At 35.6% G+C, this 21,799-nt stretch overlaps 3 protein-coding genes across 3 annotated transcripts; all 3 read left to right on the top strand.

Annotated features, from left to right (window-relative positions):
* The first annotated feature begins 1,962 nt into the window (after positions 1-1,962).
* Positions 1,963-4,408, top strand: LOC131356283 (lactose-binding lectin l-2-like). Its single transcript, XM_058395189.1, has 6 exons — positions 1,963-2,023; positions 2,213-2,236; positions 2,345-2,371; positions 3,408-3,571; positions 4,127-4,235; positions 4,338-4,408. The coding sequence occupies exons 1-6, from the start codon at positions 1,963-1,965 to the stop codon at positions 4,406-4,408; spliced, it is 456 nt and encodes a 151-aa protein (XP_058251172.1).
* A 1,910-nt stretch (positions 4,409-6,318) lies between these two features.
* On the top strand, positions 6,319-9,620 carry LOC131356471 (lactose-binding lectin l-2-like). Its single transcript, XM_058395525.1, has 6 exons — positions 6,319-6,413; positions 6,646-6,672; positions 6,764-6,909; positions 7,785-7,919; positions 9,239-9,350; positions 9,447-9,620. The coding sequence occupies exons 1-6, from the start codon at positions 6,353-6,355 to the stop codon at positions 9,515-9,517; spliced, it is 552 nt and encodes a 183-aa protein (XP_058251508.1). The 5' UTR covers positions 6,319-6,352; the 3' UTR covers positions 9,518-9,620.
* Positions 9,621-12,674: 3,054 nt separating this feature from the next.
* On the top strand, positions 12,675-21,249 carry gpaa1 (glycosylphosphatidylinositol anchor attachment 1). Its single transcript, XM_058395969.1, has 13 exons — positions 12,675-12,788; positions 14,351-14,448; positions 14,652-14,831; positions 14,984-15,095; positions 15,194-15,341; positions 16,453-16,554; positions 16,979-17,175; positions 17,850-18,046; positions 18,439-18,592; positions 18,773-18,844; positions 19,125-19,321; positions 19,672-19,842; positions 20,361-21,249. Exons 2-13 carry the CDS (start codon positions 14,375-14,377, stop codon positions 20,602-20,604), a joined length of 1,848 nt encoding a protein of 615 aa, XP_058251952.1. The 5' UTR covers positions 12,675-12,788; positions 14,351-14,374; the 3' UTR covers positions 20,605-21,249.
* Positions 21,250-21,799: the final 550 nt, after the last annotated feature.

Raw genomic sequence — 21,799 nt, 5'->3', positions numbered from 1 at the left:
GTCATATACAATTCCAAAGGTGCAGCAAGACTATAAAGAATTTACTTAAATGTTTAAGTATAAAAAGCAATAATTGAGTTTTGTCAGAATAAATTCAAATCTACAGTAACTCTCATCTATCTAAGTAGCTCTTCTGAGTTCTGTTTCTCATTGCTGCATTAAAATACAATATGAAGTGTTGTTTATTACTAATTCCTGATTCGATGCATAAAACAAAATGTTAAACTTCTGCAAACAAAATAAATGATAATAATAAAACTGCCAATGGAAACCAAACAAAATAAATTGGTTATTATAGTTTTTTTCACAGCTGTATCTTTCACTAGGGGCAGGATTACGAAGTTTGATGGGTGAATGTGAGTTTTGTTTACACTTGAGATTTATTTGCTATAATAAATTCACAATTAAAGTTTAATGGGGTAGGAATGTTATGTGGCCAGGAAAGAAATCCATTATTTAGAAACCAGTTGGGCCAAAAAAATAAGTCCCTTCCTACATCCATCCTTATACCGTACATCGTCCTTTTTTGTTTTAATGAAATGCATAAGTGTAGTTAATCATCAAGAAGTGTGACTGTCTTTATAAAAGCAGATGTTTGGGTAGTTTGTTTTACTGGAGCATCAGCCATGACCTCAGAGAAGCAAGTGTTGCTTCCTGTCAATCTGGGGAGAAGGGTTATGAGGCCACCTCCAAACAATTTGAAATTCAGCATTGTACAGTGAGAAGCATGGCATACAAATTAAGAGTCTTAAATAGAGGAGTGGATTTAACCTCCAAGCAAATTCAGAAATCAGAAAAAATACTGAATAATATGTGTTTTATGGAATGATGGCTTGGAAAAATCTCACCAAACAATATGGATGACTTGTGTTTGAAAAATTGGATCTGAACACACCCTAAAAGATCTGAAACAGTATCCTTCGGAATAAACAGTCTAAGGAGGAGATGTTTGGCCAACTCCATGCTGTTGTAGTGAAGATGATTTGGGTTTGTTTTCCAGCCTCAGGACCTAGAAAATCTGCAGTCATTAACAGAATGATGAGTTCCACTTTATTTAAGAATATTCTTGAGACAAATGTGAAACCATCTGTCCAGCAGCTTAAGCAGAGTCAAAACTGGGTCACAAAATGCAGCAGTGATCTTACACTTAACACATGACATCTGCATGGCTAAGGAAGAAAAAAAATCTAAGTATTAAAAAAAAAAAGTATTGGAATGGCCAACTTAAAGTCCAGACCTTAACCACTGAGATGCTGTGGTAGAATCTTAAGAGAGCTGTGAATAAATAATTGCCTTCTTGTAAAGAAGAGTGGGACAAATATTCTTTATTATATATTCTTTAAATTCTTTATTTCTTTATTGAGGACCACCAAATTGTTATCTACACCCTAGTAAATAAAAACCTAGCTAGTTATTTCCCTATCTAGTTACTATTCAGCTAATTTTCCATCATAACATTCAGCAATGCCAAATAAAGGAGGTGATGTTTTAACACATGTTAAGAAGAAAGTTATGTGGTGACTATTTGTCTTAGAATTTTGCTTTAAAAATACCAATGGCTATAGTCCAAATACTAACCCAATTTCAGGCTGTAACCAGGACCTGTGAGGTAGCAATGCTCAAACAATTGCCATTTTTAAAACAAATCAGTCGAGACAGTAACAACAAGTCCACCTCAACATGTCATCTCTGCCAAAACAACAGTGTCCTTGAACTTGTTTTAAGTGGAATTACTATATGTTTATATGCTAATCATTAACTATATTTTTATTTTTGGGAGTGGTGGTTTGCATTACTATATAAGCACCACCACTTCACCCATGTTTCATATCAAGCAAGAAGAATCTCCTGAATAGATGTAAGGTTATTAGATTCTTAAGCAGTGTTCCATGTTCCATGTTTATTTAATGAAGGTAATTAACTTTTGAATGCTTTTCTTTCAGTGTATGAAAAACTAGAGCTATGGCTCGTCAGACTGAAGTGGTGTTGCTTCTTATTGTCACCATCGCAGCAACAGCTTTTGGTAACTACGATTAATATACATAAAGCTTTTTAAACTGTCCACATGATCCATAAATAGTCATAATAGATTTGTTATATTTCATGTTATATTTTCTTTAAATAATTTTTAAATATCATAACCTTACATGGTCACTCAAATTAACTGAGATAAATGAATGTGCTAAAATAATATGTTTTTTCTCTTTGTAAGCTGATGTGGAGAAACCTCTTTCAGGTAATGATGAAAATGAAGCCTTGATAATAATCAATAAAAGAGTCATTATAGCAACCAGCACTGACATCATCTAATGTCTTTTTTTCCCTCTCTTTTCCTGTGTTCTAGTGGATTATTTTGATCAGCTAGTAAAAGGTAATTTGAAATATGCACAAATCAGAAATATGATTTAAAGAATTCACATCATTCTTCATGAGAAAGCTGTATTTCACACAAAAACATTACAGTACATTAAAGTTACATATTACATATCCAAGCTTGTTAGGAAGCTGAGATCAGACATGATATGGCAGACCCTGGAGCAGAGAGGGTTAAGTGCTTTTCTTAAGAGCCCAACAGTGGCAGCTTTGTGGTGTTGGGGCATTAGCCCTTAATCTTCTGAACACAAATACAGAGCTTTAACTGTTGAGCCTCCACTGTCTTTTGGTTCCTATAATAAAAGTTATAAATAATCTACACTTTTATTTTGTTTTTGTTTTCAGATGACATGAACAACTGTTTTCATATTTACTGTTTTTAAACAGGAATACAGTAAATTTGCAGTGTGATGAATCACATTGATGAATAGATTATATTAGAACATCATTGTGTTTTTTATGTTAGATATTCACCCTTAAATGATTAATCCTGCAAACACACAATATACATAACCATGTTTATCCATCAGTTATTGTTTTTGTATTTTCACAGTGTAGAGACAACTTTCAGGGAACATTTGTCAAATGTTGCTTTTACTTATTATTATTTAGGTGTTCAGCTATTATTATTATTATTATTATTATTATTATTATTATTATTATTATTATTATCATTATTATTTACAACTACATCCTTTCAGTGTCAGAATTTTTGGTATGCTATAAACTATAAAGAAATTATAATTATAATGCCAGAATACAACTGGCAAAGGTAGATTTTCACTTACAAAAACATTGCAGTGTATTGTAATTACACTGTTTACATTTTACCATATTGTGTAACTAATAATTGAATGGTTTAACTCTACTGTACTTCACAAAAAATGCGATTTCAAATATAGAGAATAATATTTCAGAAAATATTCAGTTTAGAGTGAAGTGTGAATTAAAATACACAGTGTCATGTAGGCATTGTATATTGAAAAAACGTACATTGATAGGAGCCGTACTAAGTATATTTATTGAATGTATAGTAATGCCACTGCTCTTCTCTTCTTTTCAGAATCACTGTCTGAAATTTGGCTCAAACATGATGTCAGTGCACAACAACAATGAGTACCAGCTGGCAAAGTCCCTTATCCGTGCTTATGACCCCAAGGACCCCCCAACTTGGCTTGGCCTCTCTAACTGTCAGAAGGTAAAACAACTTCCGGAGTAAAACAAAATACCTTTTGAGCAAAACTACACTGCAAACTACGAGAACTCCATTAAATTATGAAAATATACTCCTTCTCTTTAACTTCTATTGTCATGACAAGTTTTGGACATTGAAATTATACATATTCAAATGTCAACCCATTGTCTTAACTACTTGTGATTTGAAACAAAGGTTATCTATCGAAGGTTATATACCACTTTTTCTTTGCAAGACATTTCAAGACGGTTAAATGAAAGTTCACCTGCTCCATTAAAAACAAAATCAAGACAATGGATTACTCTACATTTCATTTTTTTAAAACTTAGTAAGTTGAGTTTAATATCCACAACTGGTCAAGACAAAATTATAGATATAAAGTGAAGAAATAACTTCACACAGCTTAATGGGGCTATCATTGCAATAATTGCTTTTCTCTAATGTCTAGTTCCAAAAATAATATTCAGTTATTACAGGATGTCTTCAGTCTAATACTGGTATCAGGTGTAAAAATCAGTCTTATTTCTAGTAATAAACTGTCCCATTCTAAACTTTCAGAGGCACAACTGGTTTTGGTCTGATGGCACCAAAGTGACTTTCACCAAGTGGAACCCAACTGAGCCAAATTTTCGAAATAACGAGTGCTGTGTGCATATGAACTGGGGAGGCAAGTGGGACAAGAAAACACTTTTTTGTGTTGCTTTTAAAAATGTGTTCCACAGTAAATGTAACATCATTTAATTCTTATTATATTTATTTCTGTTTGTAGGGCAGAAGGACTGGAATGACATTCCATGTGAGGAGACCTATCCTTTTGTGTGTGCCAAGAAAATTAACTGAAAGGAAATGATCTGAAAGAAAATTAACAGATTTTTTTGATGGCACAAATACATTTGTAAAACCACACTGAAGAAACTTAATAACATTTGATCAATAGAATCAATAATACAATAAACTATCATTTTTAAAATCTTGGAATTATTTCATATTCTGTTATCCTTTTTTGGTATTAGCATTTTTTTTTGTTTGTATCAAGTGTTGTACTTATCTGCGAGTGACTTTCCAGGAAAATGCTATAAAATATCCTATAACGTGAGTGAAGCTAGATGTTGTATCACTAAGTTCGATGATTTATAAGTAACTAGTTTGTGTGTAGGTAACAAGCATATTAGTAACTAGCATATTAGTCTAGTGTATAGACTGCTGTTCGATGATTTATTATTTCAGATCAATGAAAATATAATCATTTGACTCCAGTCAGTTTTAGCCTCCAGTAGGCTTAGTTTATAATTAATGATCAAAATGTCTTAGGAATAATAAATAATAATAATAGTAAATAATAAATAAATAAATAAATAATAAAATAATAATAAATGTGTCTATTACTCCATATTAAATGGATGCTAATGATCTAGCATAAGAGAATAAAATGAAACGTTTCCTCGGAATAAATCAAGCAATGTTAAGAGATGATAATGAGAGATGAGATATACGATTATTGATTCCCAATAGGGGAAATTCAGGTTGATATGGTAAGATGAGCAACATCACAGAAAATATATACAACAAAAGTTAACATTAAGAGTAAGAGTAGCAGAAATACAGTAACAGTAAGATGTCTGAGCTCATCACAAAACTGTTAACTATATACTACAGACTGTAATGGTGACATCTCAGAAAAAGAAAAGAAGACTTCTAATATCTATATCTGTAATCACAATCATTAAGTTCTCCGTGTGTTTCCATAAGAAAATGGCTTGACGTATGGGACATTTTCACTCAGTATAAACAAATGAATTATTTTATGGCTGCAAGTCTGATATCAAATTGTCTTTCAACTTAAGACTGTAAACTTGTTTTTTTGGAACTTTTCCCCTGAGTAGACTACATAAAAACATACTTTCATATGAGCTTCATATTAACCACCACTATGGAGTGTGACATGACAGACATTCAATGCTGAACATAGACACAACAAAACAGGAGGAAATTCTGGGGGGGTTTTTGGCCTCTGGGGAAAAACATTTAAGTAATCATGGCTCAGACAGAACCATTCAAACCCACAAAGGGAAAAAATTATAATCAGGAAGAAGTAGCTATTTGCTTAGAAACCTACTTCAACAAACTAAAAAAAAATAAAAGTGGACAATAACCCTAACAAAAGTTAGGCTTGTGATTACATGGCTTATCTCAATTCTGATTGGACAGAAAGTGTTCATAAATTCCTCAGGTTTATGTCAAAGCACTCATTCTGATACGTCATCGTTTCTATAGTAACACCTTATACACCTTATATGACTTGTATACAATGACTTACAGTAGATGCACCCCTCCATGCTGTTGCTTTGATTTTCTCTGAGGAGATTTACTGAGTGTTTTAGGAAGGAGTCTCCAGTGTCAGCTTTTCATCACAGTCAGAGATAAAGCTGTCCAACACAGGAAAGCTTTGTGCTTTGTGATAAGCTGAATATTTCTTTTTGTATAAAGAAAAAGAGAGGTTGATAAGCTGCTATTATATCAGTGATAACAGAATCAAATTGTTTTTTTATGGCTGGTTCACAACATAAAAGGAGATAACTACAGTAGTGTGATTAGTGTAGAGCATCCAATATAAATCTATTGTGGTTATTATATTATACGATTTTAAATATCTGACAATGAGTATTTCCACAGATGAGCACAAATGAATAAATGTACAGTACATGCGCTCCACCTCCCCGTTTCACATTAAAGCTTAAGTGACACTTCCCGAATCATTTGGGGCTTAACTCAGAAATCACAAGCATGGTTTGTCAAATCAGATTTTCATTACTGTTTGTCATCTGCGTGGCTTCAACAGCCTTTGGTAAGTTTTATATTCTGAAGTATTTCTGTTGAGTACTAACTAAGGAAAGGATGTATAATTATATGACTAGAAAAAAATGAAAACTGTTCATTTTCATTGTTAAATTCTTTGAGGTCTGGTTGAGATATCTGTAACAGGTAGCTCTCACAGACTAACTCACACTGTCAGCACAACAAACCTGTACAAAATGGAAAATAAAATTTAATAACACTCTTTTTTGTCTGTTTTCCAGCACCTAAGTGGGATGAATGGGTCAAAGGTATAATTTCTGATTTTAACAGCATTTCTGCCAAAAAAAAAAACAACCCAACCTATTATTTATATTCTAATTGTTTTATTTTATTTTTTAGATTTCTTGCAAGATACAGAGCCAGAAAATGAATATTTTTCTTTGGATGGCTCTTCATGCTCACCATATTGTCCGTCAGAATGGGTGAGGTACGGCAGACGATGCTTCCTGTATGTTACCCAGCACATGAACTGGACCTCTGCTGAGGTAAACCACATTTTCTTCATTTCCTTGAGATAAGAAATAAATTAGTATTTTAAACCTCCAAATATTAAGAGAGGGAGAGATTAAGATCACTCTGATACATATCTGCTGTGATAAGGTATGTGTACAGTACTAGAATTTTATCTTTGAGATAAATATGTGCTTGCGGTTACTCATACTAGTCTCTGGATAAAAGTGTCTGGTAAATGCATAGCTATAGGTATAAATATAGATATAGATATATAGATGTAAAAGTTATATACATTTATAAGTAAATATAAACTCCCTGACACATCCTTTTTGAAGTCTTGAAGTCTTCTTTTTATGAGCTCTGTGATATTTATTATTAAAATGTTGTACTTTATTTCAGCACAGTACAGTAATATCTCTTTTTTAGCATCACTTGTTTTATTAGACTAAAGTTTTATTAATCGTGTCTTTTATGATCATATTTCAGTTTATTTAACTTCAATTTATCTCTATTTAAAGCACTTCGAATGGCTCTCTCAGTGAGCTGTAATATGATATATAATATTATATATACATTTAAATCTAATGAATTGTATAAATACATTTTCCTTGCTGTACCTTGACTTAAAATAGCACTAAGTGACTTTAACACCTCCAGGGGAACAGATGCTTATCTTTACTGCCACAGCTGTGAAAACCACAAACGTCTAACAGAAAACGTATCTCTGAAATAGAAGAGTAAGGGCTGTGTGTTTTTATATATTATAATTGAGTTATATATTATAATAATAACTAAAGATCAGGCAATCATTGTTTATTCCTTTAAAATATAGAATATTAGAGTGCAGTAATACTAATTCGTCTTGTCTTTCCTTTTGTCTTTTTTTTTTCTTTTTTACATTTACTAGAAACACTGTCTGGATCTTGGGGCCAACTTGGTCTCGATAAACAGTGAAGATGAGTATCAGATGGTCAAGGCTCTTATTCGTGCTCACGACCACAAAGAGAATCCCACTTGGATCGGCCTTACTAACTGTGTGGAGGTAAAAGTGCAGCAAGCAGATTTTCAGCACTGATTCCGGCTCAAACAAAATTACAAAAAGTTGTCAAAAAGTCATATTTTTAGGATTCATGGTTTGTTTGTATTTTTAATGAAGGTCTCAGGAAGGCAAACTGATATGAAACAGAAAAATGCCAATACACATACCAATATTAAATCTGAAACAAAAGGAATATAACAATTTTTCTAATTTTTTAGAATTTATTTGAGACAGTTCAGCTATCAGCCCTGTCTGAGAGCACTAGTAACATGCACTTTCTTCTCGTTTAATTCAAGTAAATATCTACACTGATGTCAAGGTTTTTACTAATAGGTTATTTGCTTTAATGACAGTGTGACTCAAGCTGCATGGACTCCACACCGTTTGTGCAAAACCTTATGAAAAATAATCTGTTCCGTATAGTCTGATTCAGTCACGATTCAGTAGAAGATTTTAGACATGAGTTAACATGCTCAATATCACACATTTGCTCACATTTAAATTGTGACCTGGAAATAGTGCAGAATCATAAATATTAAATATTTAACATTATTACTTCATTTTTAATATATTTACATTTTACAAGTATTTACTTTCTTTGTTTTCAATATAAACATATTTTCAGTAATTGATAGTAATCATAATAATAATGTAATATTATTATTATAAATAATAATAATAATAATAATAATAATAATAATAATAATAATAATAATAATAATAATAATAATAATTTAATTAAACATTATTTTAATGATTATTTATAAACTTTCTGTTTATTTCCCATTTTAAAAGGAAAAATGAATAATCTCAGATTTTCAGTGTGGTCTCAGACTTTGAGGACTTCATAAATTACAGCCTTTTTACTGTAGGAAAACATATTTTGAGGTCACTCTAGAATTTACTGTAACACACATTTCTCTTTGAATAATCATTTACATATCCCAGCTCTCACCACCAAATGGGGATCAAAGCAAATGGTTATCAGGAACTGTGAACCAGCTCACAGTTGGTGGTCAGTGTTTTCTTTAAGAGTATCACCCCAAGGCTTTTGTATTGTCAAGGCCTGCCCATTCAAGGTCTTTAAAACTGTAATGCAAGCTTCTTTTCACTGGACTTGGTGACTACAGTACCACCGCAGTGTGTTCTGATCTACAATAAAACATTCCTGCTGAGCACTACTTCCGAGTCCTTCTCGTCTGCTTCGGTGAATTCACAACAATACCCAGTACTATGCTTTTTTCTTCTTCTTCTTCTTTTTATTTTTTCACCCCAATGTGAACTGACTTTTTTGTCTTTTTTTTTTCTTTTTCTTTTTTCAGACACATAACTGGTTTTGGTCTGACGGCACTGAACTAACTTTCACCAAATGGAATCCGGACGAACCCAACAATTTTGAAAGTAGAGAGTGTTGTGTCCATATGAACTTTTCTGGTAAGTTGACCCGCTTGTGTAGTTGTTTCCTTATCAATTCCTTAAAATAATTGTTGTTCAATTTAATTAAAGTTCTATCTTTTTTTTTGTCTACAGTCTTTATGAACTGGAATGACATCCCATGTGAGGAGAAATATCCCTTTGTGTGTGTCAAGAGGCTTAAGTAAGACTCTCACAGCCTCACCTTACTAAATGTAATGAACATTTTCTTCCTGATCTTAACTGACACAAAAGACTTACTATAAAGTGTAACGCACATAAGAATAAACAAACAGAATCTATATACATGATTCTTGGAGGAATTCTTTCTTATTTGTTATCTGTTTTAAAATATTCTGTTATTAATATTAATCAGAATCAGAAAGAGCTTTATTGCCAAGTATGTTTGCGCATACAAGGAATTTGTTTTAGTGTCACAAGCTCCAGTGCACAGAGACAACAACAACAACAACACACAAACAATAAAAATAAAAATAAAAAATAGGATAAGAAAAAGAAATACACATATTTAAATAGCAAAATAAACTAAATTATACATACAGAATACAATAAGATGAGATGTAGGGATGTTGGGTGGTAACAAATAAATATAAGGTTATTGCACATACTTTTATTGCACAATGGGGGTGGGGCATTTAACTGTTTATGAGGTAGAAGAGGTGGAAGAAACTGTTCTTGTGCCTGGCTGTCCTGGTATTTGGTGCTCTGTAGCGTCGGCCAGAATGCAAAAGTTCAAAAAGGAGATGGCGTGGATGTGAGGGATCCAGAGTGTTTTTCTGAGCTCTGTTCCTCACTCTGGATGTATCCAGTTCTTGAAGGCTGGGCACAGGAGCACCAATAATCCTTTCAGCAGTCCGAACCAATCTCTGTAGTCTTCTGATGTCTGATTTTGTAGCTGAGCCAAACCAGAGTTGAAGAAGTGCACAGAACAGACTCAATGACAGCTTAATAAGAGATGAGATGAGATGAGATGAGATGAGATGAGATGAGATGAGATGAGATGAGAAGAGATGAGATGAGATGAGATGAGATGAGATGAGATGAGATGAGACGAGATGTACTTTATTAGGAAATTTGAGATTACACAGTAGCTACATTGTAGAGCTACTACCCTAAATTTAATTCATTTCCAATACCAGCACATTTCATTCCTATTCCTCTTATACTACAGCTATTTGCTAATGATATGTAGATATTTTTTAGAAATCCTCATCATAAGATTTCACTTATTACCAGGCCATTTATTGTTAGATTTATATTCTGTGGAGCATCCACCATACAAGTCCCTGTGTGATCTGTTACTATAGAAACACAGGTGACTTTTAGTACCTTCCTGTTTATATCACACATTTCAGCTTGTGCTGACAAAGAAGCCCACAGTGCCCGTGGTGTTTTGGGGTTTTTCACCACTGCACTAGCGAAGATAAGGATCTGTTCCACTGATGATGGTGTTAAATATATTTACATTCGCTTTATAAGACTCAGAGATTCATTAGTACTAGATAACACAATATTTTTTTATATGTATGTTTGTAAACACTTTTATAATGTTTCAAAATCACTCACAATATATTCAAAAGCGTGTAAATAATATAGAACATTTATGGGTTTTTTTAAATCATTAAAATCAGTCACACCGCAGTGTTGTTGAATTCTCAGTTCTGATTGGTTAGACGGTGTTGATCTATTTTCAGTAACAGAAGTTCTCACAGAAGCTGAAAGGTACAGGTTATGTTATGTAATACAGGTTTTGTTTATGTAACTATTAAAAATCTTTGGTAATGCTGTGCTTAAATCTTTGGTAAATTTTTGGTAATGCTGTACTGTTAATAGGAATTTAACTCTTTTCCCCAGAGGCTAAAAAAATCTGAATTTCCTCCTGTTTTTGTTGTGTCCCTGTTGATAATTGAATGTCTTTGTCATGTCTCACTCTACACTGGAAGTTAACATGGATCTTATATGAAAGTAGACATTCAGAATTTTTAAGAATTTGTAGTGTTGTAGGAGCAATATACTCAGTGAAAAGTTTCACAAAACAAAGACTGTTAGTTTTTTTTTTTCCACACAAATGTTTATATCTTCAAAGTAAATTGTTAAAGTTGATATCAAACCCATTTCTGCTCTCTGAGATGCCCCAAGTGCTTGTTCATAAGCATCTAAAATTTGAAGGTGTTTATCTTCAATCACTAAAATTCTGTGTAAGACCTGACTCATTCTATATCAGACCAACAGCCAGAAAATCATTCATTTCTTTAAGGCAAGATAAGATCGAACTTTATTAACCCCAGAAGGAAATTATTTTGCCAGAGACTGCTTCATATTACAAATATATATATATATATATATATATATATATATATATATATATATATATATATATATATATTTATTTGTAATATGAAGAAGTCTCAAGCAGCAATATGAAGCAGTACAAAAATTACAAAATATTTATAATATTCGTATATATACGTATACATATATATAAATATATATATATATATATATATATATATATATATATATATATATATATATATATATATATATATATATATGTATATATGAAAAACATTTCAATAATCTATATATACAAATGCATTCAAAATACAATAAAGGTGCTAGGGAACTAAGTACATAATTACACTGACTATAAATGTCCAAAAGCAAACATTTTAATGTTATTAACCATTAACATTTATATGTAATCTTTGTGATTCAGATTAAAGACAATGTCAGATTAGAAAAATGCAGAATTTAAATATAAATGGGAAACCAGTGTCTGCTCTCTTTTCAATAACAAACTGCACAGATCCTTTAGAGGATGATATTTGAAGGTATTTGAGGTATTTGAAAAGAATTTTGTTTAGAAACTATTATAAACTTATTATAAACTTAGTTTATAATTATTGGTTAGAATAATATAAATACAACAACAACAACAACAACAACAACAATAATAATAACAAACAAACAAACAAACAAACAAACAAACAAACAAACAAATAAATAAATAAATAAATAAATAAATAAATAAAACTGTCAATGTATGAATTCTCTGTGTGAGAATTATTCAAGGAATAAATGCGATATTTGTGTAGTTTACACAGATTAATAATATATTTTATTATAAATACACAGAACACTGATAATTTAAAAAAAAAGCACAAAAACATAACATATTAAAAAGGCAGAAGTTATCTATTTTAAACAGAGAGTGGGAACCTTTTGAGATTCTCTTCTATTTCAGGGGTCGGATGTCAATGCGTGCCGCGCAGATTCACTGATATCCAACACATTACGTTCCGGAAGTGTGCGTTGAGAATTATTTGTAGATCTCATCTTTTACCGGAAATTCCGGTGTTATTTTAATTCCGATGAAAGCCAGGAAAAATGAATGTGTCTTTGCGGTCTTTTGGATTTTAACAATTTTTATTCAAGGTAGGAATTGGAAAAATCTAACAGTGTGTGTTTTCTTTTATATATAAATAATATAAATAATACGTTTATTTTCTTAACGTTACACCATGGCAACTGACACCGCGGTGGAGTGTAGGCGGTTTGACAGCTCTCGTGCAGCTAGCTAGGTGCTAAACTAGTTAGCATTCAACAGAAAGAAGGAATCGGGAACAGCGTCTTTATTCCTGTATTGTCCAATTTTTGAAAAACTTATTTTGTTTCGTACTTTTTTTTATGAAGGATGTCTGCGATGTGGAAGAAATTGTTTGCACATTTATTTAATGTTAGTGAAGAGATAATCTGGTCATAGATGTATAACCTGTTCACCAGGTCCTGTTCACTCACGCGCACATCATGGTGTGTTCATCTGATTTTGCCCAAATGCTTTGATATTAGTGACTTTTCTCGTTTATTGATATTTAATTGCAGCCTAAGATTTCCTGTTCTCGACTGAAAGGGAGTGGAACCGGATGTGGTCTTCTGCTGGTAACAGCCATAACATTATGACCACCTGCCTAATGTAGTGTTGGTCCCTCTTTTGCTGCCGTAACAGCCCTGACCCCGTCGAGGCATGGACTCCACTAGATCACTGGAGGTGTGGTATCTGGCTCCAAGATGTTAGCAAGATGTCTTGGACTTACAGGACTTAATGGATATTTTTGATAGATACTGACCACTGCAGACCGGGAACACCCCACAAGAGCTGCAGTTTTGGAGATTTGTTCCAGTGGTCTAGCCATCACAACTTGACCCTTCGCTCAAATCCTGCCCATTTTTCCTGCTTCTAACACATCAACTTTGAGGACAAAATGTTCACCTAATATATCCCACCCACTAACAGGTGCCATGATGAGGAGATATTCACGGCACCTCTCAGTGGTCATAATGTTATGGCTGATCGGTGTAGCCTTCCTGTTACCTAGAAAAGGTGTGGTTGTTCTCCACTGTGAATGGCCGTTTGGAGCATTGGTGGTCATCTATTGGTTATTTGGATCAATGGCAGTCAGTGATTGATTATTCTGATCAATGGTGTTCAGTGAATAGTCTCTGGGAACAAGTAACCAGCTGCTGTGATGTAAGATGGAGAGCCATACCGATTGCAGAAGAGTCTGCATCATCTCCTTAAACAGTCGGGAGGTTTGTTGCTAGGCTCTGTTTTTAAAATACAGTCACAATAGGGGTCTAGGTACAAAGTAAGCTAGTAAGTCAGCAATAATGTTCTGTGGTGCTCCAAATAAAAATTAGAAGTAGGCCCTTTGTCAGTCTTGTTGCCCCTCAGTTCAGAAAGCTCCACCTCTTACACTAGCGTTCAGGTGTTTTACCATAAAACAGGGCCATGCCGGTCAGTCACTGTGAGGATGACATTATTATTCAAGTCTCAGCTGATACTCAGAGCCCTGTTATTTTATTTATTTTTTTATTGAAAACGGAAAACAGTGTTATTGTTGCATCCCTGGCTGTATTAATGTAGATTTCACTTGTTCCGCTAACTACCAATATCACTGACTCCTCTTTGCATTTCATGACCGTTTCCTATGTCACAGTGAGTCCAGTGACGGTGAGACAGCATGGGTCTGTTATCTGACCCGAACCGAAGGAAGGCGTTGACGAGTCTCCTCACTCGCCTCAACACGCCTATATGGTAAGCCTATATGGTCATCAGGCCTCAGTTTTATGGGTGAGAAGCTGAGAAGCCAGAAAAAAATTAAGTATGAAATTTATGATCTAATGTGTTACACTTGTGAGGTGTATATTTAAATGTAGTCATTTAAATAGGGTTAAAGATGTTAAAAATGCCATGAATTGCGTAAGTAAAGTCTTGTTAATGCTCTGTTTGTACCACAGTGTGGTGTGCTACCTGGCGGGAATTGCCTGGTTCATGGGCCTGGCGTTTGAGCCGTTCACTTTGCGGACGTACATGTCAGAGAATGCGATGGGTTCCACCATGGTGGAGGAGCGGTTCCCCTCGGGAGAAAGAGCACTGGCTACCGGACGGGAGTTTGCAGCTAATAAGAAAAAGGTTGGGTAAGTAGAACAGATTTTAATCAAGCCGAATGAAAACCAGGGACTCAATTGGACTGTTTTGTTTCTGTTGGTTTTGAGAGCTAATGTTTACATGTGATTGTGTGAGTGGCTTTTCTCTTTGTTAATCCCTGTCTTGCTCTTGGTCCCTCAAGGGGCATGCCAGTGGACTGGTTGGTGAAGACAATGCAGGACAGAGGGCTGGAGGTTTTCACTCAGAGCTTCACACGCACTCTGCCCTTCCCTGACGAGAACAAGGAGAGATTTGTGAGTTTGTACACTGGCATATACACACAATTCAGTTCAATTCCCAACCGCTTTATGGGAAATCTCTCTCTCTCTCCCTCACTCATTCTCTCTCTCAGATGGTTCGAGGCACTAATGTGTACGGGATCTTGCGAGCACCTCGAGCTCCTCGAACAGAAGCCCTGGTATTCAGCGCCCCCTGCAGTCCTGGCAACAACAACAACCAGGCAGTGGGCCTTCTTCTGGGTCTCGCCCAGTATTTCAGAAGTGAGAGGCTTTATAAACTCCATTTACACACCATTCCATGTTTCACATCATGATTTCAGGAGTTCTATGGGGAGCGATTTCATTCACACTTAAATTTCTGCTGTGCTTTTCATAGAAGAAAAGTAGAAAAGGTGATCCATGGACAAAAAAGAAAGACAAATCCACTAATAAGAGCATCTTATTATACAGTATAATAAGCAGCAGCAGTTGGATAGCAAGATTACAGGATGGTGACTGTAGTGTGTATGTATGCATGTATATGATGGAATATCAAGATACTTTTTTCCTGTAAATTAAACACAAAAAAAAACTGTGCAGTTGCGGGAGAAACACTTGATACATATACTGAACAATATCCAGGATTGTAGAGAAACCATCATGTGCTTGGAGCGAAAGAAAATGTTTTCGTTTGTAGCCTGTAGTGCTGAACATTTACAGTAGACAGGGTTGCATTCTTAAATGATGTATTAATAATAATGTGAACTTTTATAGTGTCTGCATCTTAACTAAAACAGATACTTTTTGTTCTGCAGTAGAGCAAGCAGCAATGTCTAATTATCATTATCATTCAGATTATTTAAATAGTGTTTGTTTGTTTATTTGCTGATGTTCCTAATATAGTTAAAAATTATACTTGAAAATATACATGAATGAATTTGCAGAAAGTGACAGGAAGCGAGGTTGCACCTTTCAAGCAAGAAAATCAACACTATAGACTGTGGTAACAAAAGGGGGAAAGGGGCGGGGCTTCAAGGGTGTGTGTGTTTGGGGGACAAACAAAACCTTGCAACTTTGTCAGTCCATTTCAGATTCATGTAAACAGAGTTTTGTGAGTTTACTATGCCGAGATGTTTACTATGCAAAGAAATTTGCACAGTCAGTGGAAGAGCGGACTAAAAACGGCAGGAACTCTCTTGAGAGACACTGTTAGAATTCTCACCTGATGTTATCAAGGCCACAGGAGGTGTAAACAAGTACAATACCGAGAAAGAACCGATGCAGCTTTCTCTCTGAGCAGCTTACTAAAAGACTGAGCAAGCAACATTTTATGTTATGTTGTTGTTTACTTTACTCTGCTGTAACCCGGGTGTTTTTAATGTTGTAATCACAGGTCAGATTTATTGGGCCAAAGACATCATATTCCTGGTGAATGAGCACGATCTTATTGGTATGCAGGCTTGGTTAGAGGGCTACCATCACACCAACATCACCGGTGAGTTACACATCTCCTCTCAGTAGGAAAGAGCCTTTTTCCCTTCAGTTTGCACATTTATTCTGTTGTCAACTGAGTGGCAAATAAACATTAGAGCATGCTGATAGGACTCAGCAGGATTCAGAGTGTTTGGTTCAGTATTTTCTTGTCCTGCTTTTACGACCATTATTATAAAACATATATTATATGAATAAATTCTTTCCAGGTGATTGATCAGTAATTTACACTCATTTACAGTTATAGTTATTTTCAGTTCATATTTTCCTAAAACTGTCCATGAGTGTGGACACTGCATTAAAAAAATTATAAATGTGTTATAATCTGAACTTTCTAGCATCTAGTTTAGACACAAAATTGTTTTTAAATTGTTTCTTTTTTTATCTTTTGCCGTAAATCCGACACTATACTGTAACGTATCAATCAGGGATGAGCTTCACACCGCTTCAGGGCCGAGCCGGCTCCATCCAGGCGGCTCTCTCTCTGGAGCTCAGCAGTGATGTCATTACCAGTCTGGACCTGGTCCTGGAGGGTCTAAACGGGCAGCTCCCCAACCTGGACCTGGCCAACCTCTTCCACGCCTTCTGCCAGAAGCTTGGCGTCCTCTGCACCATTCAGGGGAAGGTAAGAGAAACGTCAAGATGTACAAATAGCATTAAATTATAATGATATACTCTGTGTGTGGAATCCATGAACCTTTTAAACACTATAAAAGTTTTGTACATTTGATACAGAAATATATCTGATATATATTCGAATATATTCATTTAATAAGGCTGGAAGTATATTTTTTTAATATTTGCAGATTTTTCTTACTGTCAAATATTGTAATGGTTTACTTGATTTACTTGATTTTTAAAAATTCAATAAAAAGTCAAATCAGTTGTTTTGCCTAATTTTAAGTAGTACATTTAATTATATGCAAGAATATTAGATTATATATTTATTTACTTATTATTTTCTTCATATAGGCCTTAAATGTTGCAAGTGATTTGTTTGTTTATTTATTTTTTATCTGCATTATCTAATAAAATTGTATAAAATAACCCTAATGCAAAAATTAGGACTAAAACTCCTATTAAGCATAAAAATGTCTGCATCTGTAAACATGCATGATTATCTAACTTGTCCTCCTGCCATCCTAAATATTTAGCTTTCTGTCTCAGGTAGACATGAGTGGAATCCTTCAGCTCACTGATTATACCTCACAACAGTTACATTCAGCCGTTTGTTAAATGTGCACATAAGTATTTACAGTACAGGTATTTATTGCATGAGACCCTTGTATCCTGTCTCAGCTCCAGAGGAACGACTGGGACAGTACGGAGGGTTACACTGTCGCTGCACAGACCATGACACTAATGGTGCTGAAGCAGGCGAGCGGTCGGCCTTGGGGTGACCACGGTCTCTTCCTGCGCTACCACATCGAGGCTGCGACCATCCGTGGCATCAACAGCTTCAGACACTACAAGACTGACGCCACCACTCTCGGCAGGTCTGCCATGTTTTCGTTTATTTTAACCATAACATTGTGATTGATCATGTGCTATATAGGCAGACACACACACACAAGTAGGTAATAAAGCTTAGTAAGTATCAATAAATTATATTCATGCTGTATGTGTGCGCATGTAACTGCTCATTTAAATACGGACACGCCCACAGTTAACTGTATTAGCTATGTAAACGCGAATATTAACCAACTTGCATTAATTCTACATTTTGCATTTTGCTTTGAAGCACATTTACACACACTTGTGCTTACACAACACTGATAAAGGACAGAATGCACAATTATAATCCTGAATTCTACTAACGATATGAACCTCGTAGATAACTAGAATTGTGAATGAAACTTCTCAGTCTTTCACCCTCAACTTTTCACAGGCTGTTTGAGGGAATGTTCAGGAAGCTGAATAATCTCCTGGAACGACTTCACCAGTCCTACTTCTTCTACTTGATGCCTTCGCTGTCTCACTTCGTCTCTATTGGCTACTACATGCCTGCGTTTGGCCTGCTGGCTGCCATCCTGCTGCTGCGAGTATCCTCTCAGCTACACAAGTCTCTAAAACACCAAAATACTCCTCTATGAGCACTTTGTGTTTGTTTTTAGTGCTCTTTTGCTAAACTGCATCACCTCTATAGTCTACATGACTGTAGTAATTGTAATTGGATGTTTTAGTGAAAATGTTTTCAGGATCCTTGACATCCTTGATTGCAGGCATTGGATCTGTGGGTCCAGATTGGGAGTCCAGTTCCAGTAACCCAGGATGGAGTCAGTGAAGAAGAACCGGTCAGTTAGAAAACACTCGAAACCGGCCTCCTAAGCAACTTTGGCATACATCATAATCCCCTAATCATTTCATGGGTTCTTTAATATAATATTTAGTAATATTTACAATTTACAATATAAATAAGATTAAATATATCACTCATTCTCACTGGCTTTACTTAGCCATTTTGTGTAAATACAGATTGTCCATGTCGTTTTCTCAGTATGTGGTATTGAATCCTGATCTGGATCTGGTGCAGTATGACTAGTATCCTTTTCCCAACACTCTCCATTCCTCCAGCCATCTAGTCCGGGTGTCCTGTCTGTGCTGACTCCGATAGTGATCAGTCACCTGACGGGTGTGGCTCTGTACACACTTCCCATCCTGTCTCAGGAAATGGCAGTAGAGCACTTCCCTGTGTCTGAGACCGAGGCTGTGGTTCTTACCGCCATCGCCATCTACACCGCAGGCTTGGCTCTGCCCCACAACACACACAGGTACTCTCTCTCTCACGCTCTCTCTTCAGCACATTTATATTATATTGTATTATATTATATTTATATTATATTTATATTATATATATATGAACCACAGTAAGATTTATGATGACCTCTAATGTTCAGTCAAAAGATGCAGTTACTTTTCCCATTACCTCTAACTGTTACCTACTGGAGGCTCCTTCTATAAATATCTCCTTACAGAAAGCCTCACCATATGAACACTTATACTTGTTTCTTTGTGAACAATGAAGTTTTAAATCTGTTTATTAGCAGTCTAGATGATATGTTCGCAATACAAAACTAATTTATGATACACATTATTAAAATAAAGTGTGTGTGTGTGTTAGGTTGATCTCAGGTGAGGGCACAGAGCAGGGTTGGCGGGTGCTGAAACTGGCGGCTCTACTCTACTTAGCTGTGCTGCTCGGCTGCACGGCCCTCATCAACTTCTCCCTGGGCTTCATCCTGGCTGTCACGCTGGTGCCTGCTGCTGCCTGTGTCACACCACACATGCCCAAGTATGTTACCATGATGAAATGTTTTATAATCACACTCACCAATGTCACTCAGATGAGGATGGGTTCCCTTTTGAGTCTGGTTCCCCTTAATGTTTCTTCCTCATGTCATCTCAAGGAGTCAGAGAGTCTTTATCATCACCTCTGGCTTGCATTAATACTTTTATGTATTTTAAATGTATATCCTGAATTTATATATTTCTGTAACTCTGCTTTCTGACAATGCCAATTGATTAAAAGAGCTACACAAATGAACTGAATTAAAAGTCTCTAGCTCTTAGGTGTGATTCCCACCCATATCCCTGAAGCTCCACCTCCAAAATCAAGATCAAGAGTAGACCATATAGCATGTATAAAATGACTGAGCAGAGACACATCCAAACACAAACAACCTGAAGTCTGTTACAACTGGACATTTTAGTCACTTTAGCATTATAACAGTTCAGTAGGAATCTGTATTTGGATTGTCAAAAATCTTTGCATGTAAACAAAGCCTCTGTGTTTTGTTTCCTGTCTCTCAGGTCATTAGGTGCCTTGGCGATGGTGCTGCTCAGTCCAGGCTTTACAATCCTCTACTGCATCTTCCTCTTCCAGGACCTGCAGGAAGCGCCAGTCACACTGCTCGAGTGCTGCGTGCTCTTCCTGTCTGTCATCTCTCAGGGCATCCTGGACCACGCCCTCTACGGGTCACTGGTCTACCCACTGTTGGCACTGTTTGTGTATCCATGTTGGCTGCTGCTCTGGAACATCCTGTTCTGGAAATAACAAGATGGACAAACTGAGCCTGTAATGTGCCTTGGGGTGAACCTAAGAGGCAATTTGGGGGAAAGACGGGCCAAGAGGAAATGAGTGGTCAATAATATGGGTGGAGCTACTGAAACATAAGCAAAAAGAAAATTGTGGAGGACAATTTCTCCTGCAAGCTATTTCTTTGTATGTTGTTTGTATTTGTTGACTTTCTAAACAATGAAAGTCATTTGTTTAACACTGAAAGGAAAACATAAACATGACGACTTCTTTTTTTTGTTGTAGTTTTTTTAAATAAAAGTACGCATCAGTGTTTGCCTGGGTGGCCGTGGCCTTAAAACAGCTATCAAGGATCACTGAGTGTTGACACCAGTGATACGTTACACTTTGTGAAGATGCAGCTAGAAAGAGAACAAGTTTGCATTCTAAGCGTCACTGGCAGCAGGTAGCTGATAAACGTGGTACTTTTCTCCTCATAATGTGATGAGCTTTTCTGAACAACGTAAATGAGGCACGTCGCCATGAAGGCAAGCATACAGTACACTAACCCAACCTGTCATTATGGCTTTCTTTCCTGTTGAATCTGTTCTCAGATTTGATGAACAGGTTTGTTTCTTACTTGATAGTCCTTTTTTTTTGTTAATAAAATGCCTCAAAACTGAACGTCTGTAAATGAATACTGTCCTCGCAAGACATTCACACTTAATAAGGATCCTTGCAAGCACATTAAGCACTCTGGTCTACATTACCAGGAAAACATCATTTATCTCATAATCTTTCAGTGAGTAATGCACTCAACATCCTCTGTACACTGACACATTAGTGTGTAAAAAGACTTCCTTGTTCCTTATTACATTTCCCTATTACATGGCTCTCTGCATTCTGCACAGGCAAAACCCAGAGCTCAAAACCTATTCCTGGAGATATGAATTGTTTGAGTCGGTCTATCAGGAAAAACAGCCTTGTCAGTCGCGCGTTCCAATATTTTTGAAACTTTGGCACAAATCGGTGCGTTCAGATTGAATGTGCCATGTTTTAAGTTCGGGATGTAAACATCACTTGTGGTGCATTGTCTCATAGTCATCTTTTCATTCACACTTAAATCTGCTCCAGTACTTTTGCGTGATATTCTGGTTGTGATGGTCGGGTGTCCGCATACTTTTGGTCATTCCGCGTGCAGGAAAGGTGCACCTTCAGGGCACCACAGTGTGAT

The sequence above is a fragment of the Hemibagrus wyckioides genome, linkage group LG07 (assembly GCF_019097595.1).
Source record: "Hemibagrus wyckioides isolate EC202008001 linkage group LG07, SWU_Hwy_1.0, whole genome shotgun sequence".
Lineage (NCBI taxonomy): Eukaryota > Metazoa > Chordata > Actinopteri > Siluriformes > Bagridae > Hemibagrus > Hemibagrus wyckioides.
This window is presented reverse-complemented; position numbering and strand designations above follow the sequence as displayed.

Excerpts from the sequence above, each read along its gene's own strand:
- LOC131356283 (XM_058395189.1), top strand. The coding sequence starts at position 1,963 with ATGGCTCGTCAGACTGAAGTGGTGTTGCTTCTTATTGTCACCATCGCA. Across the intron at positions 3,572-4,126 it reads GCCTCTCTAACTGTCAGAAG|AGGCACAACTGGTTTTGGTC; the intron begins GTAAAACAACTT and ends CTAAACTTTCAG. Across the intron at positions 4,236-4,337 it reads TGTGCATATGAACTGGGGAG|GGCAGAAGGACTGGAATGAC; the intron begins GCAAGTGGGACA and ends TTCTGTTTGTAG.
- LOC131356471 (XM_058395525.1), top strand. The coding sequence starts at position 6,353 with ATGGTTTGTCAAATCAGATTTTCATTACTGTTTGTCATCTGCGTGGCT. Across the intron at positions 6,910-7,784 it reads TGAACTGGACCTCTGCTGAG|AAACACTGTCTGGATCTTGG; the intron begins GTAAACCACATT and ends TACATTTACTAG. Across the intron at positions 7,920-9,238 it reads GCCTTACTAACTGTGTGGAG|ACACATAACTGGTTTTGGTC; the intron begins GTAAAAGTGCAG and ends TTCTTTTTTCAG.
- gpaa1 (XM_058395969.1), top strand. The coding sequence starts at position 14,375 with ATGGGTCTGTTATCTGACCCGAACCGAAGGAAGGCGTTGACGAGTCTC. Across the intron at positions 19,322-19,671 it reads CTGCCCCACAACACACACAG|GTTGATCTCAGGTGAGGGCA; the intron begins GTACTCTCTCTC and ends TGTGTGTGTTAG. Across the intron at positions 19,843-20,360 it reads GTCACACCACACATGCCCAA|GTCATTAGGTGCCTTGGCGA; the intron begins GTATGTTACCAT and ends CCTGTCTCTCAG.